This window comes from Xiphophorus maculatus, chromosome 15, assembly GCF_002775205.1.
Source record: "Xiphophorus maculatus strain JP 163 A chromosome 15, X_maculatus-5.0-male, whole genome shotgun sequence".
Classification (NCBI taxonomy): domain Eukaryota; kingdom Metazoa; phylum Chordata; class Actinopteri; order Cyprinodontiformes; family Poeciliidae; genus Xiphophorus; species Xiphophorus maculatus.
This window is the reverse complement of record NC_036457.1, coordinates 9,979,189-9,993,900: the sequence shown is the minus strand read 5'-3', so window position 1 is coordinate 9,993,900 and position 14,712 is coordinate 9,979,189. Positions and strand designations below refer to the sequence as shown.

Genomic DNA, 14,712 nt, shown 5'->3' with positions numbered 1-14,712 from the left:
TGATGGGATTGAATCGAAGGGAATGAAGACAGTGAGAAAGCAGGGAGAGAACTACCCAATAGCAGCTCAAACAGAAACTGTCTGCTGTAGCTGTGATGTTGGCATAGCAATGAAGAATGGTGCCATGCAGTCTGTGCAACCAAGTGCAATATCAGTCTCTTTAATCCGATTTCACACATCTGACTTGTTTTGTTTTTTCACAACATCTACAATAATTTCTGCACTGTATTTTGCTTTTCAGGATTTCAGCTAGTGAGCCAAATATTTCTTTCTAACCTGGTGGGCTGCCATTTGGCTCTCAGGGGTCTTGCTGGGTTCCAGGCCCTCGTTCAGGGCCCCTTCAATGGACTCCATCTTGGTGGAAATGGACTGGAGGGATTCCTGATAGTGTTGCTGCCTCTCCAGGGCTTCATACAGGCTTTTCTGCTTCTCACTTATCTGTGGTAAGAGATAAATAAGGTAAAAAATTAGGATTAAGAAAAGAACTAATCTTAAAGAATTGGAGACTGTGGACTGAGTTGGAGGGAAGTTGTTTTTGTGTCACCACTTCTGTGTTGATTTGATGTTTGTTGTTATTATCCAGATTAAACACTCGTGACAACCCACTTTCAATTTTTGAAAAACTCAATCTTTTTCTCATCACATGGTTCCATTTAATGTCACAGTAGATTTTAGCAAAATCTACTTCTCCCAAAGTCTTCCCAATCAGTCAACAGGCTGGCAGAAAATGCTATCGGTAATTTTTTGTAGATTTGGTGACTTCAAATAACTCACTGTTATTTTTTAACTACTTTGTCATCCTGTTCACTCGCAAAAATAAAAAATAATGCTCTTTGTCTCACCTATTTTGTTCAAGTTCCAGTTTTTAAACTTTTTCATATTGCTATTACTGTAGATATAGTAAAGTTTACATTTTCCTTGTAGCCATTTCCTAACTTGTAAATCTCAATAGATATCTGACTCTAATCTTTCCCAATTTGAAGAGTCTAAAGAAACCGGCTTTTGTGATATGTCATATTTATACCCCAAAGAAACACAGAATCATGCATTAATTAAAAAGTAAAAGTTACCAACACTGATCACAAATGCTCAAGTTACATTTATTCTATAGTCCCAATATTATTAGAAATTATGGCTTAATAAATTTTTTTTTACTACTTAATAAAAGTATCTGATAGTTTAGGTTTCTAAATTTGAATCCATTGAATTTCATTTAAGAACTAAGAGGTTTTATTTTAATAAATTGTACACGGGACCTATTATTACTAACTTATTAGTAATAATAAGTTTGAATTAGAATGGTGACAGTAATATCTACAGGTATTAGGTATAAAGTTGTGCTTTTCAATGTAGAAACACTTGTTAAATCATCACCTAGCTCCACCTTTATATTTGTTGAAATGTATTCCAGGTTTGCGGTGTAAAAGACAATTAGTCGCTTCCATATTTGATTTTATCCAGCTAGATGAAGCTGAAGACATCCCATACCACATTCTTGAGAGTTTCCCAGGATCTCTGCAGGTCGTCCAAGTTAGCAGCACTTGTCTCCATTGACGGGTCGTACAGCTCCTGGAGCGGCGCTCTGCTTAAAGCCGTCCGACCCTACGGCACAACAACACAACAAGCACAAATATTAAATGTGGTACTACAAGGCATATGGTATTCCAGTGTGTCCTCATATTCCTAGACATACACCCAACAACAGATTGTAACGAACATTTTGTGCCCAAAATAGCTTTGAAAAGATGACCTGTGCATTTCCCTGGGAGGTTAAGGTAGAAACTTAGCAAAACCAGAGTCACAAGTTAATGTAATGGTTAGTGGATACGGTTATGCAAACACAAAGGGAGTATTTGTGAGAATTTAAGACTGCAGGGACTACCTTGCTGTGAGATAAATCTGTTGGTGTCTTTCCTGTTATCTAAGCAGCTTCTTGCCATGGGCTCATTAAATAAGGTTACAGTCATGACACTTTCCTGCTGTCACTTTCCAAATGGCCCACTGTCTTATTATTGACCTTATCGGCTCTTCTGCTCTCAGTTCAGTAAACTGAATATCATATTTAATGACGGAATAATACAACTGCAGTCTTAATGTCATGTTGGGTTTGATTCTAAGCCTTGTTACAGCAAAACACAGATAGCGAAAAAGAATTATTAGGCCAAAGAGATATACAATGCTGATACAATAATGAAAGAAAGACACAGCAGATCATCTACAGGTGAATCAAACACCAGCTGTGTTGGTGATGGATGTCAGGTTGTAGAGGAAAGTAAAAAAAATGAATGCAGAAAAAAACATGCTCCTCCTTTCCAATCAAATATTAAGCGTTCTTATATTCTTCATTTTGAAAACCCAGCACCAAAGTTGGTTTAAAAACAAACTAATTGCTACAACATTCTTCATTATTTAGTATTAAGTAAAAAAAATGAGAGGGGAGCCAAGACAGAGCAGACGTCTAGACTTTTAACAACTGTAATCCCAAAGGTATCAAACATTATCAACACCTTCCTCCCTTTAGAAGGGAGGATGTGTTGCATCCAGGCCAAAACATCCAGTCTCAGAAACAGTTTCTAACCAGATAAAATCAGACTGCAAAAAGCTCTACAGCTAAAACACTGCAACACAGAACAGAAGCTAACAGAAACAGCAGTGCAAGAAACAAAAATATCCTATCGTATGAGGTAGTTTCTCCCACTGAAAATACTTTTTTTGTAATATTCTCTGTACACATTTCACACAGGAAAATAACTGGTGACACACGGCTTAAAACATCAGATGCAAATAATCACAAGCTTCTCTGTAAATAACCATTAATTTCAATGTTTAAATCCTCATAAAATAATATTTTCATCACCTGCTATGATGATTTTTAAAACTGAAATTTTTTAAAGACGGCAGAGGTCCGATTTGGTTTTGATTTCTTTAGCAAAGCAGTTAGCTTTAGCTTCCAGATCCAAGCTAATCTGGATTTATGGTAAGTTATTTACTCCAGGTAAGATAATAAGTACTTTTTGAACTCCACTTCCTGTTTATATATAAACCCCGATGGATGAACCATTAAATTTGACAATTACACGGTGTTTATTCTATGGGGATTTCAAATGTTTCTGCAGTTGCATCTTAAACAGATGGTGGTTGGTGAGTAATGGAAGCTGGGCAGGATGAGGATTACCGGGGTGGGATTTGCGAGTACCTGGTTAAGAGGAATGTCAGCAGCGTTAGCCCCCGGAGAGGGGGAGCGGCAGGCAGGGGGAGAGGAGACCTCGCTGTTGGTGCCCTCCTCCCCTGACTCCTCTGTCACGGGGGAGAGGAGTGTGTGGCAGCGCCCGGCTGTCATCTGACCACAGATATGCAACCGCACACCAAAAACAAAAACACATGAAACAAAAGCATGCAGGGGGAGAACAGGGGAGACGGGAAACAACAGAAAAGAGCCACATCAAAACAGGGGAGAGAGGTAAAAATAAGGAGGGAGATAAAGAGAAAGCATAAAAATTAACAGGGTAGGGCTTTGCAAGGATTAATAAGGTAGTAAATAATTAAATATCACACTGATATGATCAGATTACTGGTACTGAAATAAAACACTGCAGTATGTCTGCACACACCAGATCCCAGTGAAAATGACTGAAATTACAGAACAGGGTAAAGGAATGGCCTCCACCCAGAAGCTGACACATGCTGCAGGTTTACACTCAGTGATTGTTCACACCACACACCCACATACTGTAGAGTAACAGTTACAGAACCACAGAAACCTCATTTTCTGTAGAAACACGTGTCCTTCACATATGGTATTTGATGCAGAAGTACAATCAACAATAAGTTAGTGTTATCTTTGATGAAAAATGTCTAAAGCTTAGCTTACAGTAGCTAACAAGGAGCGTAAAAGCAGTGGCAGTTGTCCTAGAACCAGCATGCCTGCATGCTTCAGCTGAAATGTGAGTCAAGCATATAAAACTCAGCCTACTGACTCAGGACATCAGCACAATCAAAGGATGTTTTTTGTGTCTTGCCCTGGCTTTATGATGCAAAGAAAAGCAACAAACTGCATCAGAACGAAAGCTTTTCAATCGTTTCATACAATGACTCTAAAATACACATGACAGTGAGAGAAAAAAAGAAAGCTTATGGTAAAACTGCACTTCCAGTCACCAGCAGTACCAGACTTGAAAGCTGTTCATGAACTGCTTTCACAAATACTCAGATTCAGTCATATCCTGTTTCCTGGCCCGTGGAGACTAAATACATCAAAACAACGGTGGCAAGGCAAGGAAGCAAAAAAATATGAACGCCTGAGAAACATGCAGGAAAAAACAACAGAGGAGAATAATTATGAAGGAAAAAATATTCTTCTGCATAGGCACTCAGCTTCAGGCTAATATGGCGGTAAAGGAAGAAAGAAAATAATATATTTGTACAAGAAAAATTTGGTTTCTGTTTCTTTTTGTGCAAAAGTTCAGGTACCTAAGAAGGTAGAGACGAGGCTTGGTGATATTAAGGCTGAATCTTCCCCTGCTACAGGCAGCTACAGTCTAATCCATTGAAACACTTCTAAATAGATATTGTTAACTTTGAGAAAATATTTATATTTGTGAGTGACTTTCCAAGTGCACCTTCTAAAAGAAAAGCTCTATGTTTATGATCAGAAGCCTGTAGACCTTTGCCCTCTCTCTGTCACTATCACTTGAAAATGTAAGCATGATACAATAAAATATTTTTATTTGGGGTGCATTTCCACCAAGGTGGAAAAGTTCTGCAACAGATATTTGCAGAACTCTGATCAGTGAGTCTGAGATTGCCTGAAGAAACTAAAATAATGCATCCTCAATCCATGGAAGAGTTGAAAGAGGGAATTTGAAGAAAATTACTAGCCAAGTATTTTTCCAAACTGTAATTTAGGATAGTCACTAGAAGTTTTGGAGCATTCTGTGTAGTCATCGTGGACAAAAAAAACAACAACAAAAAACACTTTCCAAAGAGCAGCGGGGAATTTCTTCACAGATTCATCACTTTGAGTGTATCACATCAAGAAGCTTTCTCACTCACCATAACGACAGAGGGGTGGGCTGGAAGCTGCTTGCTGGCAGCTGAACCGGCGTTTCCCACGACGCCGGCCAGCTCCTCGTCGCTCAGCTCCTCCACGCCGTCCGACAGGCCCTCCACCTCGGTGACGGTCAGGAGCATGGTGGCATGCTTGGCCTTCACCGTCAGCATCTTGCACTTCGAGTGGAGCGAGGCGATCTGCTCCTGGTAGCCACGGATCTTTTGGGTAAGCTCCTGTCAAAACATCCCCCCGAAGAGAACGGATCATCACCAACCCCCCTCTCCAAGGATCAGGAGAGTGAGGTTCAGCCCACAGCAGATGATCAAGAGCTCCTGGTTACAGCAGAGTCCTGATGAAAGGAAGAGTTGCTTTGGCCGGACTCATTCTCTCCTCTCCTTCGACTCTTTCGGCTTCACAGTGTAGATAAGTGTACAAAGGGAACAGAACTGCCTCTCTCAGTTTTCCCCCCTCTCTGCGTCTCTGAGCCAATCAGAGCAGCACACAGGCTCCTGACTCAGATCGGTTAGCGAAGCTGAACCGACAGGATGTTCGGTTGAGGCAGAGACCCTCGCAGAAATACTTCAAAATCCCTCAGACACTCCCTCTTGTACACATATGCACAAATGGCAAGGGAGAGAAAACAGGAAGTGATCTCACTCCTAAACTCCCCGCCCCCTTTCCTTTGCCTTCCGCTTCCCATCTCTGCCTGGTCGGCAGAGCGCATTCCTGTTAACAAAAGGGAGCTGCAAGGAGAGAGGGGCTGCTCAGGGGACGAGAATGACAGAGCGGGCCTCAAATTACAGCTCCTCCTCCAACTCTCCTCCTCCTCCTTCTGCTCTCTCTGCACCACAGATGGTCAATGCACTGATAAACAGGTCACGTGACTGAAAGGGCCAGCAGAGTTGCAGCTCAGCTTAAAGATCAAACTTGGACATAATCATACTGTCAAACCGAGGTAAAAAGCGGAACTTCTTTATCAACCATAGAGAGAATATATAAATCTATCAAATGCAAGAAAGCTATGTTAAAATGTAATAAAAATGTCTTCCAGTGTGAGGAGATTTGATCTATTTTCTGACTCGACCTTTGCTCTCCATGAAACATCAAACATGCTTGACAAGGCTAAGAGAAAATCCAGCAAAAAGCAGGATGTTTGAAAAGCTCAGATTCATCTACCGAGGCAGATATGGGTGCTAGAACCATCAGATAAGAAAGGAATGTCATCGTTCACAATCCCCTTACAGGATAGAACTGCTTTGACAGAACATTGAATTAAGTTTTCCATGTCACATATTAAATGCTACATTTTTAACTTCACATTACTAAAATTAGAACATCTGGATGACTGAATCCAGTCTGACTCAGTTTTATTTAAGATGCAGTAATGCAACTTCTCTTTTTTAGAGTTAGTGTAGCAAAAGTAAAGGAAATAAATGAAATGATTCAAGTTCCCGTTTTGCTCCGAGTTCTTTAATGTTGTTCATTTGTACCCATTCGACTTTTTGTCCTGTTACAACCACTAATTTCAAAGTATTTAATTTGGATTTTATGTGATAAGTCAACACAACGTAGTGTGAAAAATGATTTTGGCAGCATCATGATGTGGGGAAGTTTTTCTTCATTGTGAATAGAGAAGCTAGTCAAGAGTCAATCGCAAGCCAATCCTGGAAGAAAACCTTTAAGAGGTTGCCAAGGACTAGAGATTAGCACGGAGATTTACATTCCAGCTGGGAAAAGACTGTAAACATGTAGCCAAGTCTGTTATCACAGAATATTTATCTGTTAGAATAACTCTGCAATATAAACCAAAATAAGAATCTGTGGAAGTCTTGAAAAATATTGCTTACAGCTATTGTAATCTGACAGAATTTGAGCTATTTTGCAAAGAGGAATGGAAAAAAAATCTATTTGTAGACAAACAACAGACTTGCTAACTAGAAGATTGTTTGCTAAAGTGGAAACTTCTGGAGGGAGTTGGTTGCACTAAATTTTATTTAGAGGGCATCAGTAGAAATGGAGGTGAATGCCACACTTTTCAGGCTATTATTTGTTAAAAATGTGCAAAACTGTCTCCAAGCACTTAAATGGGCACAAAAATGAAGAAATACCTCATGGTGGTGAATCTGAGCCTGAAGCTCCTGGATGTTGTTGGTGGAAACGGGTCTGTCCTGAATGATGCGATGAGCATCCTCGATTAATCTCTGGAGGTTCCTGACTTCCAGTTCATATTGCTCATACTGAACCACCGCCTCCTGTTAAAGGGCAAAAAATATGACGCTTTAGTTTGAAAAATCATAAAGACATGCAGTTTAAATAAATGTTTCTGTTTCATCTCTAAAAACCTGAAATATCAAATTTTCAGTGTGCTTACTTTCAGACTCTTGAGAAGAACAGGTTTACAACAGGAAATAAACACATACCACACTATTGAGATTTTTATTTGTAAAAAACAACATATACTTTTCCTTTTTCTTCCCAATTATGTACTACTTTTTATTGATCCTGTAAAATATTCCAATAAAAAATACAGAAGTATGAGGTGTAGTGTGATAAAATGCATAAAATACTTTTTCAAGGCTTGGTACAAGTATATATCCTTATATATTTCCAAGGTTTGATAACAAAAATCTTAGCTACTCTGCTATTTTTAATATTTACAATTTAAATTCCAATTTTGGTAAGGCTGGTGTTTCTATCTCAATGGTTATGTATAAAAACAATAAGAAACCACTTTGTAAATTTATGGTTTCACCTCTTGTTGAAAATTATGCATTTAGTATGAAATGGCCCAGGCACTTGAATTATCTTCTAAATCGCCTCTACTATTCACTTGACAAAAAAAAAACTGTCCACAACCAAAAGGGTAAACATGATCCTGATGGGGGCCAAAAGAAAACAAACATTCCTGAAAAGGGCTGTTGAGACACTAGCAGGAATTTAGAGCAATGAGCAGATAAAGATACAGAAAAATCACAAGGCTTGGGCTGCATTGTTTACATGATGTTTTTAATAATACATCCACTTATCTAATATATATGAACTGTAACTTTAAATCAACAGACAGCATGAAATTAAATTACTTTCTGAGCCTAAAGTAAGACGTTTTCTGCTCCATCTTCTTGGGGCCAGTTGCAGAAATACGTGAACCTAAAGGTGCTGTTGTCACTAAATATAACTAAGGCTGTTCTTATTGATTTAGAGACGGCTTCGTCTGTCTGTAAATGTTTTAACAGAGGAATCGTTTAACTAATTGATTTATTTATTAGCCTTAACTTTTTCTGTTTTGCCGTGAATGTTTTGTGTGAAATAAAGGTAAAACAAACCCAAAAGAAAACACCCTCTACCTGTAGGATGTTGCACTGCTGGATGGTTGTGTGCTGCAGTTGGCTGGCCTCTTGCTGCAGAGACTGAGCTGTGCGGCAGATGGGCAGACTGGTCACCACCTCCTCAGGTAGCCGGAGGGCGCTCTGACACTGCTGTACTGAAGCCACCTGCTGCTTAAAGCTCTCCATATCCACCAGGAGAAGCTTAGAAGAGAGTGAGAGAGTAGGAAGCATTTATATGTGTGCAATAAAGAAAGACATGTAACATGAATAAAATCAGTGAATTCAGTGTAGGAACCTGTCGCTGTGTGAGCTGCTCCCTGAGGCTGAGCTTGTTGAGATCAGGAGAAGCGAGTGCGACCTGGATCTGATCAACAGCGGCATGCAGGCTCTTCACCTCCGCCTCGAGACGCAGCATGTCCTGAAGAGAGACACAGAAGCGACGCATCAAGCTGAGCCATACACAATTCCTCCCATGAATCTGCAAACCCTCCTCATTGGGTTCATCATTAGGATGAATGCATTTCAGCTGCGCTTTGGAGTGGGTGGAATACAAGAAAACTCTTTATAGTGGGTTTTCTTTAATCCACACCACGCTGAAATTATTCACACATGCCTAAATACATGCATACAATCCCAGAAATATTTTGATTTATATCTACTTGATCCTGATATTTGATCACTCTTCTAACCAGAAAACATTGAGCTTATATAAATTGCAACTTTTCAGGCATAGCACAAACATTCTTGTTAGATTTCATTTGCATGTTTGAAAACCAAACAGTGTCCATTTTTCAGCTGGGTAGTTGTTGATCAAGTGAAGGAATATGGAGGTCGTTCTCCATCTTTGTCATTCATATTATTTTGACTAATGCACCTATAATGCTGGCTCTTTTTAAGTTTAGAGGTCCCAACTTAACTCCTCAAAATATATTTATTGGGCTTGTCACAGAAACATTTTCTCCAGAAGGCATAAGAAATTTTATCCAAATGTTACTAGGGATGCAAGTATGCATTTAATTAGCAGTAATTAGAAGTAACAGTGTCTTTTTTTGATCTAGGTTGTTTCAAAAAAGAAATAAAGGTGAAATATAGAATGTCTCAAATGCACATTGTTATTAGTATGACTAAACAAAAGACTATAATCTGGATTTCAGTTGTACATTGACCAGATTATAGTCGTGGATTTGTTCTTCTTAATTATGATGGTGCTATATTCTGAAAAGCCTGAAGGGGGCAATGTTGTCACAGAGATATGAGAAGGTGGGAAAAACCTTTTACTAAACTTACTAAACTTAACTCAGTTGGCCACATTTTATTGCACATTTTGTTAAACAGATTTTAATCACATAACTAAGAAGGAAGAGTCTGACTCTTGCAATTTCATTAGAATAAGGAAAACCACATTAACAAATCTTTCTAATTTAATTGTTTGCAATTCTTGAGGAAATATTATTAAATGTTTGCACAAAAATTTCCCAAGATGGTTTATATTCGCAGAAATTTAATACACTTGGAGAATAATTGTTTTGAAGATATTTTCACATAAGCTTGCTTTCTGTTAGTGCAGGAGTGGATTTTGATGCTGTGAAATTTCCCCCAGACTGTCAGAGCTTGGAAAATAGGTTGTGACATTTTTAAGAGTGAATATGTGCAAAAGTTTTTTACTTTAGCTGCATCCTGTAGACTCTGGAAGCGGGTCTTGGCCAACTGCTGCAGCTCCTCTGTGCGTCTGCTGAGGTATTTCACCTGCTGGCTCCATCCCTCCATGTGCAACACGTCCACCAGCTGCCCCTCCCTCTCCCCCATCGCCTCCAAGTCGCCATGGAGACCGCGACACTCCCTCAGCAACGCCTGTCACCACAAGACCAATAAATTAGACGTCAAAGAAGGGAGGTTATTGTGTTGGGCAATTATACTAATTAAGGTCAGCCAATGTAGCGTTTACTGAGATTCTTCCTAGGAAATCATAAAGTGAGTCTAATTAGCTGCTACTTTGAGTATTTTCAGATTAATAAGGCCGATGCAGAAAAGAAATGTGGTGTTTTTAAGAAAAAGCATCATAAATCTGATACAAGTAGCTTTACGTTATTTATGGTCCATCCGGTGGGACTCAGAGACTCACCTGGTGGGAACGAATTTGCTCCTGCAGTTGGGTCGCAGAGCTCCAAATGATGTTACCAGAGACCAGATCTTCTGCTTTTTCTATCCAGGCCAAGATGAAAGCCTTCATGCTGTGATATTCCTCCACAAGTTTCTCTGCCTGCACAAACAGAAGGAAAGCTATTTGATACTACTAACATAAAATATCAGACTGTGTTCTATACTACCATATAAGAAGCAAAATGTTTCTCTTTCAGGAGGGTTTATCATCTGAAGAACATTGCCAGAGTTTGACTATTTCTCAATCCAAAGCAGAGAATAATACATACCTTCATAATAAGTAAAACTGACTAATGTAGTTCTCTGCTTTATAGTTATGCGCTTCATAAGAAGAGAATAACTATAAAGCAGAGACTCTAATCAAAATATATTTCTTCCTGGATATTCAGGAAGCCATCTATGTTTCGTAGTGTTTTTGTTGATATAAGTCAAACTTAAACGATGCACTAACTTATGCACTAACCTACAAAATACACCTACATACCTTATGCATCGTAACTGATAAACACATTATACTTTTAACATTTTATTGTCTGTAACTTTTCCAAGTAAGGACTTGCCAATATAGTATTTTATTAATGTCATTTTGGGCATTAAGTAAAACAAACACCTGCTACATGTCATGCTTAAATCCTTCACTAGAGGGCAGAAGAGAAGCATAGGATTTGATGCATCAGGTTTTTAGAAAAACAGGAAAGAGAAGAAATATCAGGAATATGCCTGTAAAAAACATACATCCAACATTTTAGGATTAAATTATACTTTCTAAAATCCAGTACATGTATTTTATTTTTATATATTTCACATATTTTTTATTTGATTATTATGCCTTTCGTAGTTTTTACTATTTTGATTTTTTTTCATAGATAAGTGTAATTTTAACATATATCTTTATTTCACTTCTTCTTAAAGTAAAGCCTCTGATATTTTCTCATAGTAAAAGAACTGCAGTTTGTTTTCAAAATTATATAAATATGTATATGTTGTAGTTCTCTTTATTTTTACTTTATTCCAAATGTCCTGTTGTTGGCATGCTTGTTTCTTTGTTTTTAACCTTGGTAAAGCAGTGTCATACTAATCTCTATAAAATCTGTTCCTATAAATAAATCGGATTGACTGAGGAAATCTCTCACCTTCTTGAGTCTGTTGACTTTGTCCTGAGCCTGCTGTGCAGTTTGACGCTGCCGCTCTGTTAGTTTCACCACAGCATCGCCGAGCTGCTTACTCAGCAGCGGGTTCTGCTCTCCAAACTCCTGTACAGCAACGCCTAACTCTGCCAGAGAGCCACCACAGGATTCACACTCTTCACAAAGAGCCTAGAGAGAACAATAGGAATAAAATAAGGAACCAAAAACCTTTCAGAGAAACATATAGAGGTCAAGGTCAGTCACAAAACCAAATAAGACAAAGATGTGAAGCTTATGGACCAGAATAAAAGCTAAACAAATCTGCCAAACAGAAAACTACAGATTTAGTAGTTGTGCTTTTACTGGAATATTTCCCCTAATACAAAACAAGAGCAATAGTAAGACGACAAGATCAAGAACAGAATGGATGGGTTTAAAATCCCATTTGGTGTTGTGCTTTCTGAAGTGGGTCGGCTGAATCAGTTCAAACCATTCCAACTCTCACACACACATTAACCCCAACACCTGCAGAATGAATAGCCAGCTGAACTGGGGTTAATTGCTTGCTAATTAGTCAATCTGTCTGTTTGATTACTTTGGTCTCTTCCTTGGCCTCATCCAGGTCGACGCTCTTTTCTACTAGTTTTATTGTGATGGTCTTCAGCTTTGTCTCAATGTCCTGAAGTCTGTAGCTGAAGTCCTCTTTCACATCCCTGGTCTGCTGCACCTCCCTCTCTCTTGCCTGAACCTACAGTGAGGCACAGTGGTAAATGTAAGAGCAATCCTAAACAACATTTAACCTAACATTTAAAGGCGGCTAAATGAGGAAGTTACCTGATCTTCAGCAGAACCCAAAGCAAGAGCAACCTCAGCTAGCTGCATGCTGAGCTCAGAGGGCAGACCAGCTTGCAGGTCCTGATATTTGGACTGCTGCAGCTCCGTCATGCGCTCCACACTTTGACGCCTGCTGATGACCTCACCGTGTGCAGTCTGCAATACAAACAGGATCACATGCAGCGTAACAAATCCCATTTAGTAATGTCTGCTTACATTTGCTGTGTTAATGTTAAAGCAAATCAGAGATTTGTGGCCTGTTTTAGGTGAACGTACTGTGCACGTTCAGTGGCGTACCTCCAGCTCATGCAGAAGTGAGTCTAGGTCTGCAGTGGGACTCAGCAATAAGCCCCGGGTGTCTTGGATCCAGCCTTTGACTAGGCCAAGCTCCTTCTCTACCTCTTCTCTCTCCCTCAGCTCCTGGTGTACCTGAGTTCTGCTGGATCGCACCTGCAACAACAGGCTAAACAACACACCAAAGATGTGTATTTTATGACAAAAGACTAACACTAAGACATGAACAATAATGAAGCAGAGGAAACAAGATACATGGTTTTCAATAATTGTTTGCTAATAAAACCTTTTAACATTTGCAGAAAATCTTCTAAATAAAATTTCTTAATAAATCCACCTGTTCTGCGAAGGTTTTTAGATAACATCAGTGAACAAAATCATGACGAACAAAAAACACAGCAAAAAGTAACAATTTAAATTTTGAAGAAGCTTAAACTAAGATTAGGTATAAAACAATATCACAAGCTTGAATAAATGGCCACTTTGGTTAAACTGAGGGATCAATAATGAAAGAACCAGCAAACAGGTGCATGATAACTCTGGAGGAGCTGCGCAAATCCATAGCTTAGGTGGAAGAATTTGTTGTGTGTGCCCTTTATGAATCTGCCTTTTATTGATGAGAAGGATGGCACTGTTGAAAGAAAGCCATAAAAAGTCCTGTTTGTAGTTCAAGTCTTGTAGAAAATGACCAAAATTAAACTACTTGACCAACAACACCAGCATGGCACAAAAATATTAGTGCACATCACCCTGAACGCACCATCCCCACAGTGATACATGGTGGTGACTCATGTTATCATGTTAATATGATAACATAAACATGTTATCACTGACCTATCATATTGTTCCTGCATGCGTCTGATCTTCTGTAGACACGGCGTGTCTTCACGTCCGTTCTCCATCTTCTTCTCCACCTCCTTCTCGGCCTCTCCTCTAAGACAATGGATTTGTTGCACCAACAGGGCCAGGGTAGACTGCTCCCTCTCCACCTCTTGGCTGAAGGAGTCGTGGTATTCCAGCAGGCTCTGCAGCGCCGCCCTGGTGGCAGCCTTTTCAACGGTGCTGTCTGGCACACGACTGTGGAGGTCTTTGGATACGGAGCTCACCTTCTCCATCTAAAATACAGGGAGGGTTAAATCAATTGAATCAATTAAATAAGACTATTTTCCGTTTATACGTGTACAAAATAAAATCTCATGTATGCACACAAAAAGTGCTTAGAATATTCTGACATCTCTACTTAAGATGTGGTATTTAAGTAAAACATTAAAGGTAATACTTTGTTTTATATTTTGTTTAATATATAATTTCTACGTTTAAGCAAACCCTAAAATGTTTTTAACCACTTAAGAAACAAAGACTGCAGCAAATGACATCATGCTGAGACAAACAAAGGAGCCACAGGAGAAAAAAACCCTGTGGACAACAGGAATGTGCCACATATAAGGAAGTGATCATTCCCTTCAGTCTGACTCCCTTTCCCTTTCAGAAACACTGCTTTGTGGGAATCTGTGGGAGCTGACCGAGTCTGAGCTCAAATTAGGTCAAAAGGCAGGAAAACACTTCGTGACACACTGTTTTGGCAGGAAGACGCCGCTGGCCGGCCGCCTGAAGTTACATCACAGCCCACCAACTGGTTTCAGCCGTTACTGCGTTTGACCCAAAATCTGCAGCAACAGTTAGATGAGCGGTAGGCAACTTGATTGTTGTGTTGAGCTTCCAACAATAAAATTCATTTTTATCCATTGCCCAAATCTATTCTGAGTCCAATTATTCATGCTGGTGTTTCATGACAACAGCACAATGGACATTAAGCAGGTTACTGTGAAGAACCGATTTAAAGTTTGCCAAATATCTGCTTGTGTGAGTAGATTTGGACAAACACAGAAAATGTTCCTGGTTTGAAAAAGTAGCAAAAGCA

At 39.3% G+C, this 14,712-nt stretch overlaps 1 protein-coding gene across 9 annotated transcripts in view; it reads right to left on the bottom strand.

Annotated features, from left to right (window-relative positions):
• Nucleotides 1-14,712, bottom strand: part of LOC102226915 (nesprin-1-like) — a 145,690-nt gene that overhangs the window by 35,117 nt on the left and 95,861 nt on the right. For 8 of the 9 annotated variants that reach the window (XM_023347782.1, XM_023347788.1, XM_023347785.1 and 5 more), the window contains 14 exons: nucleotides 13,626-13,906; nucleotides 12,795-12,960; nucleotides 12,498-12,653; nucleotides 12,259-12,411; nucleotides 11,670-11,852; nucleotides 10,499-10,636; nucleotides 10,042-10,227; nucleotides 8,672-8,794; nucleotides 8,395-8,577; nucleotides 7,159-7,302; nucleotides 5,053-5,283; nucleotides 3,197-3,340; nucleotides 1,489-1,602; nucleotides 277-438 (listed from right to left, as the gene is read on the bottom strand). In XM_023347782.1, the coding sequence (XP_023203550.1) occupies nucleotides 277-438; nucleotides 1,489-1,602; nucleotides 3,197-3,340; nucleotides 5,053-5,283; nucleotides 7,159-7,302; nucleotides 8,395-8,577; nucleotides 8,672-8,794; nucleotides 10,042-10,227; nucleotides 10,499-10,636; nucleotides 11,670-11,852; nucleotides 12,259-12,411; nucleotides 12,498-12,653; nucleotides 12,795-12,960; nucleotides 13,626-13,906 (2,364 nt within the window). The remainder of the gene's footprint in view (nucleotides 1-276; nucleotides 439-1,488; nucleotides 1,603-3,196; nucleotides 3,341-5,052; nucleotides 5,284-7,158; nucleotides 7,303-8,394; nucleotides 8,578-8,671; nucleotides 8,795-10,041; nucleotides 10,228-10,498; nucleotides 10,637-11,669; nucleotides 11,853-12,258; nucleotides 12,412-12,497; nucleotides 12,654-12,794; nucleotides 12,961-13,625; nucleotides 13,907-14,712) is intronic. The other variant, XM_023347786.1, reaches the window with a different exon arrangement.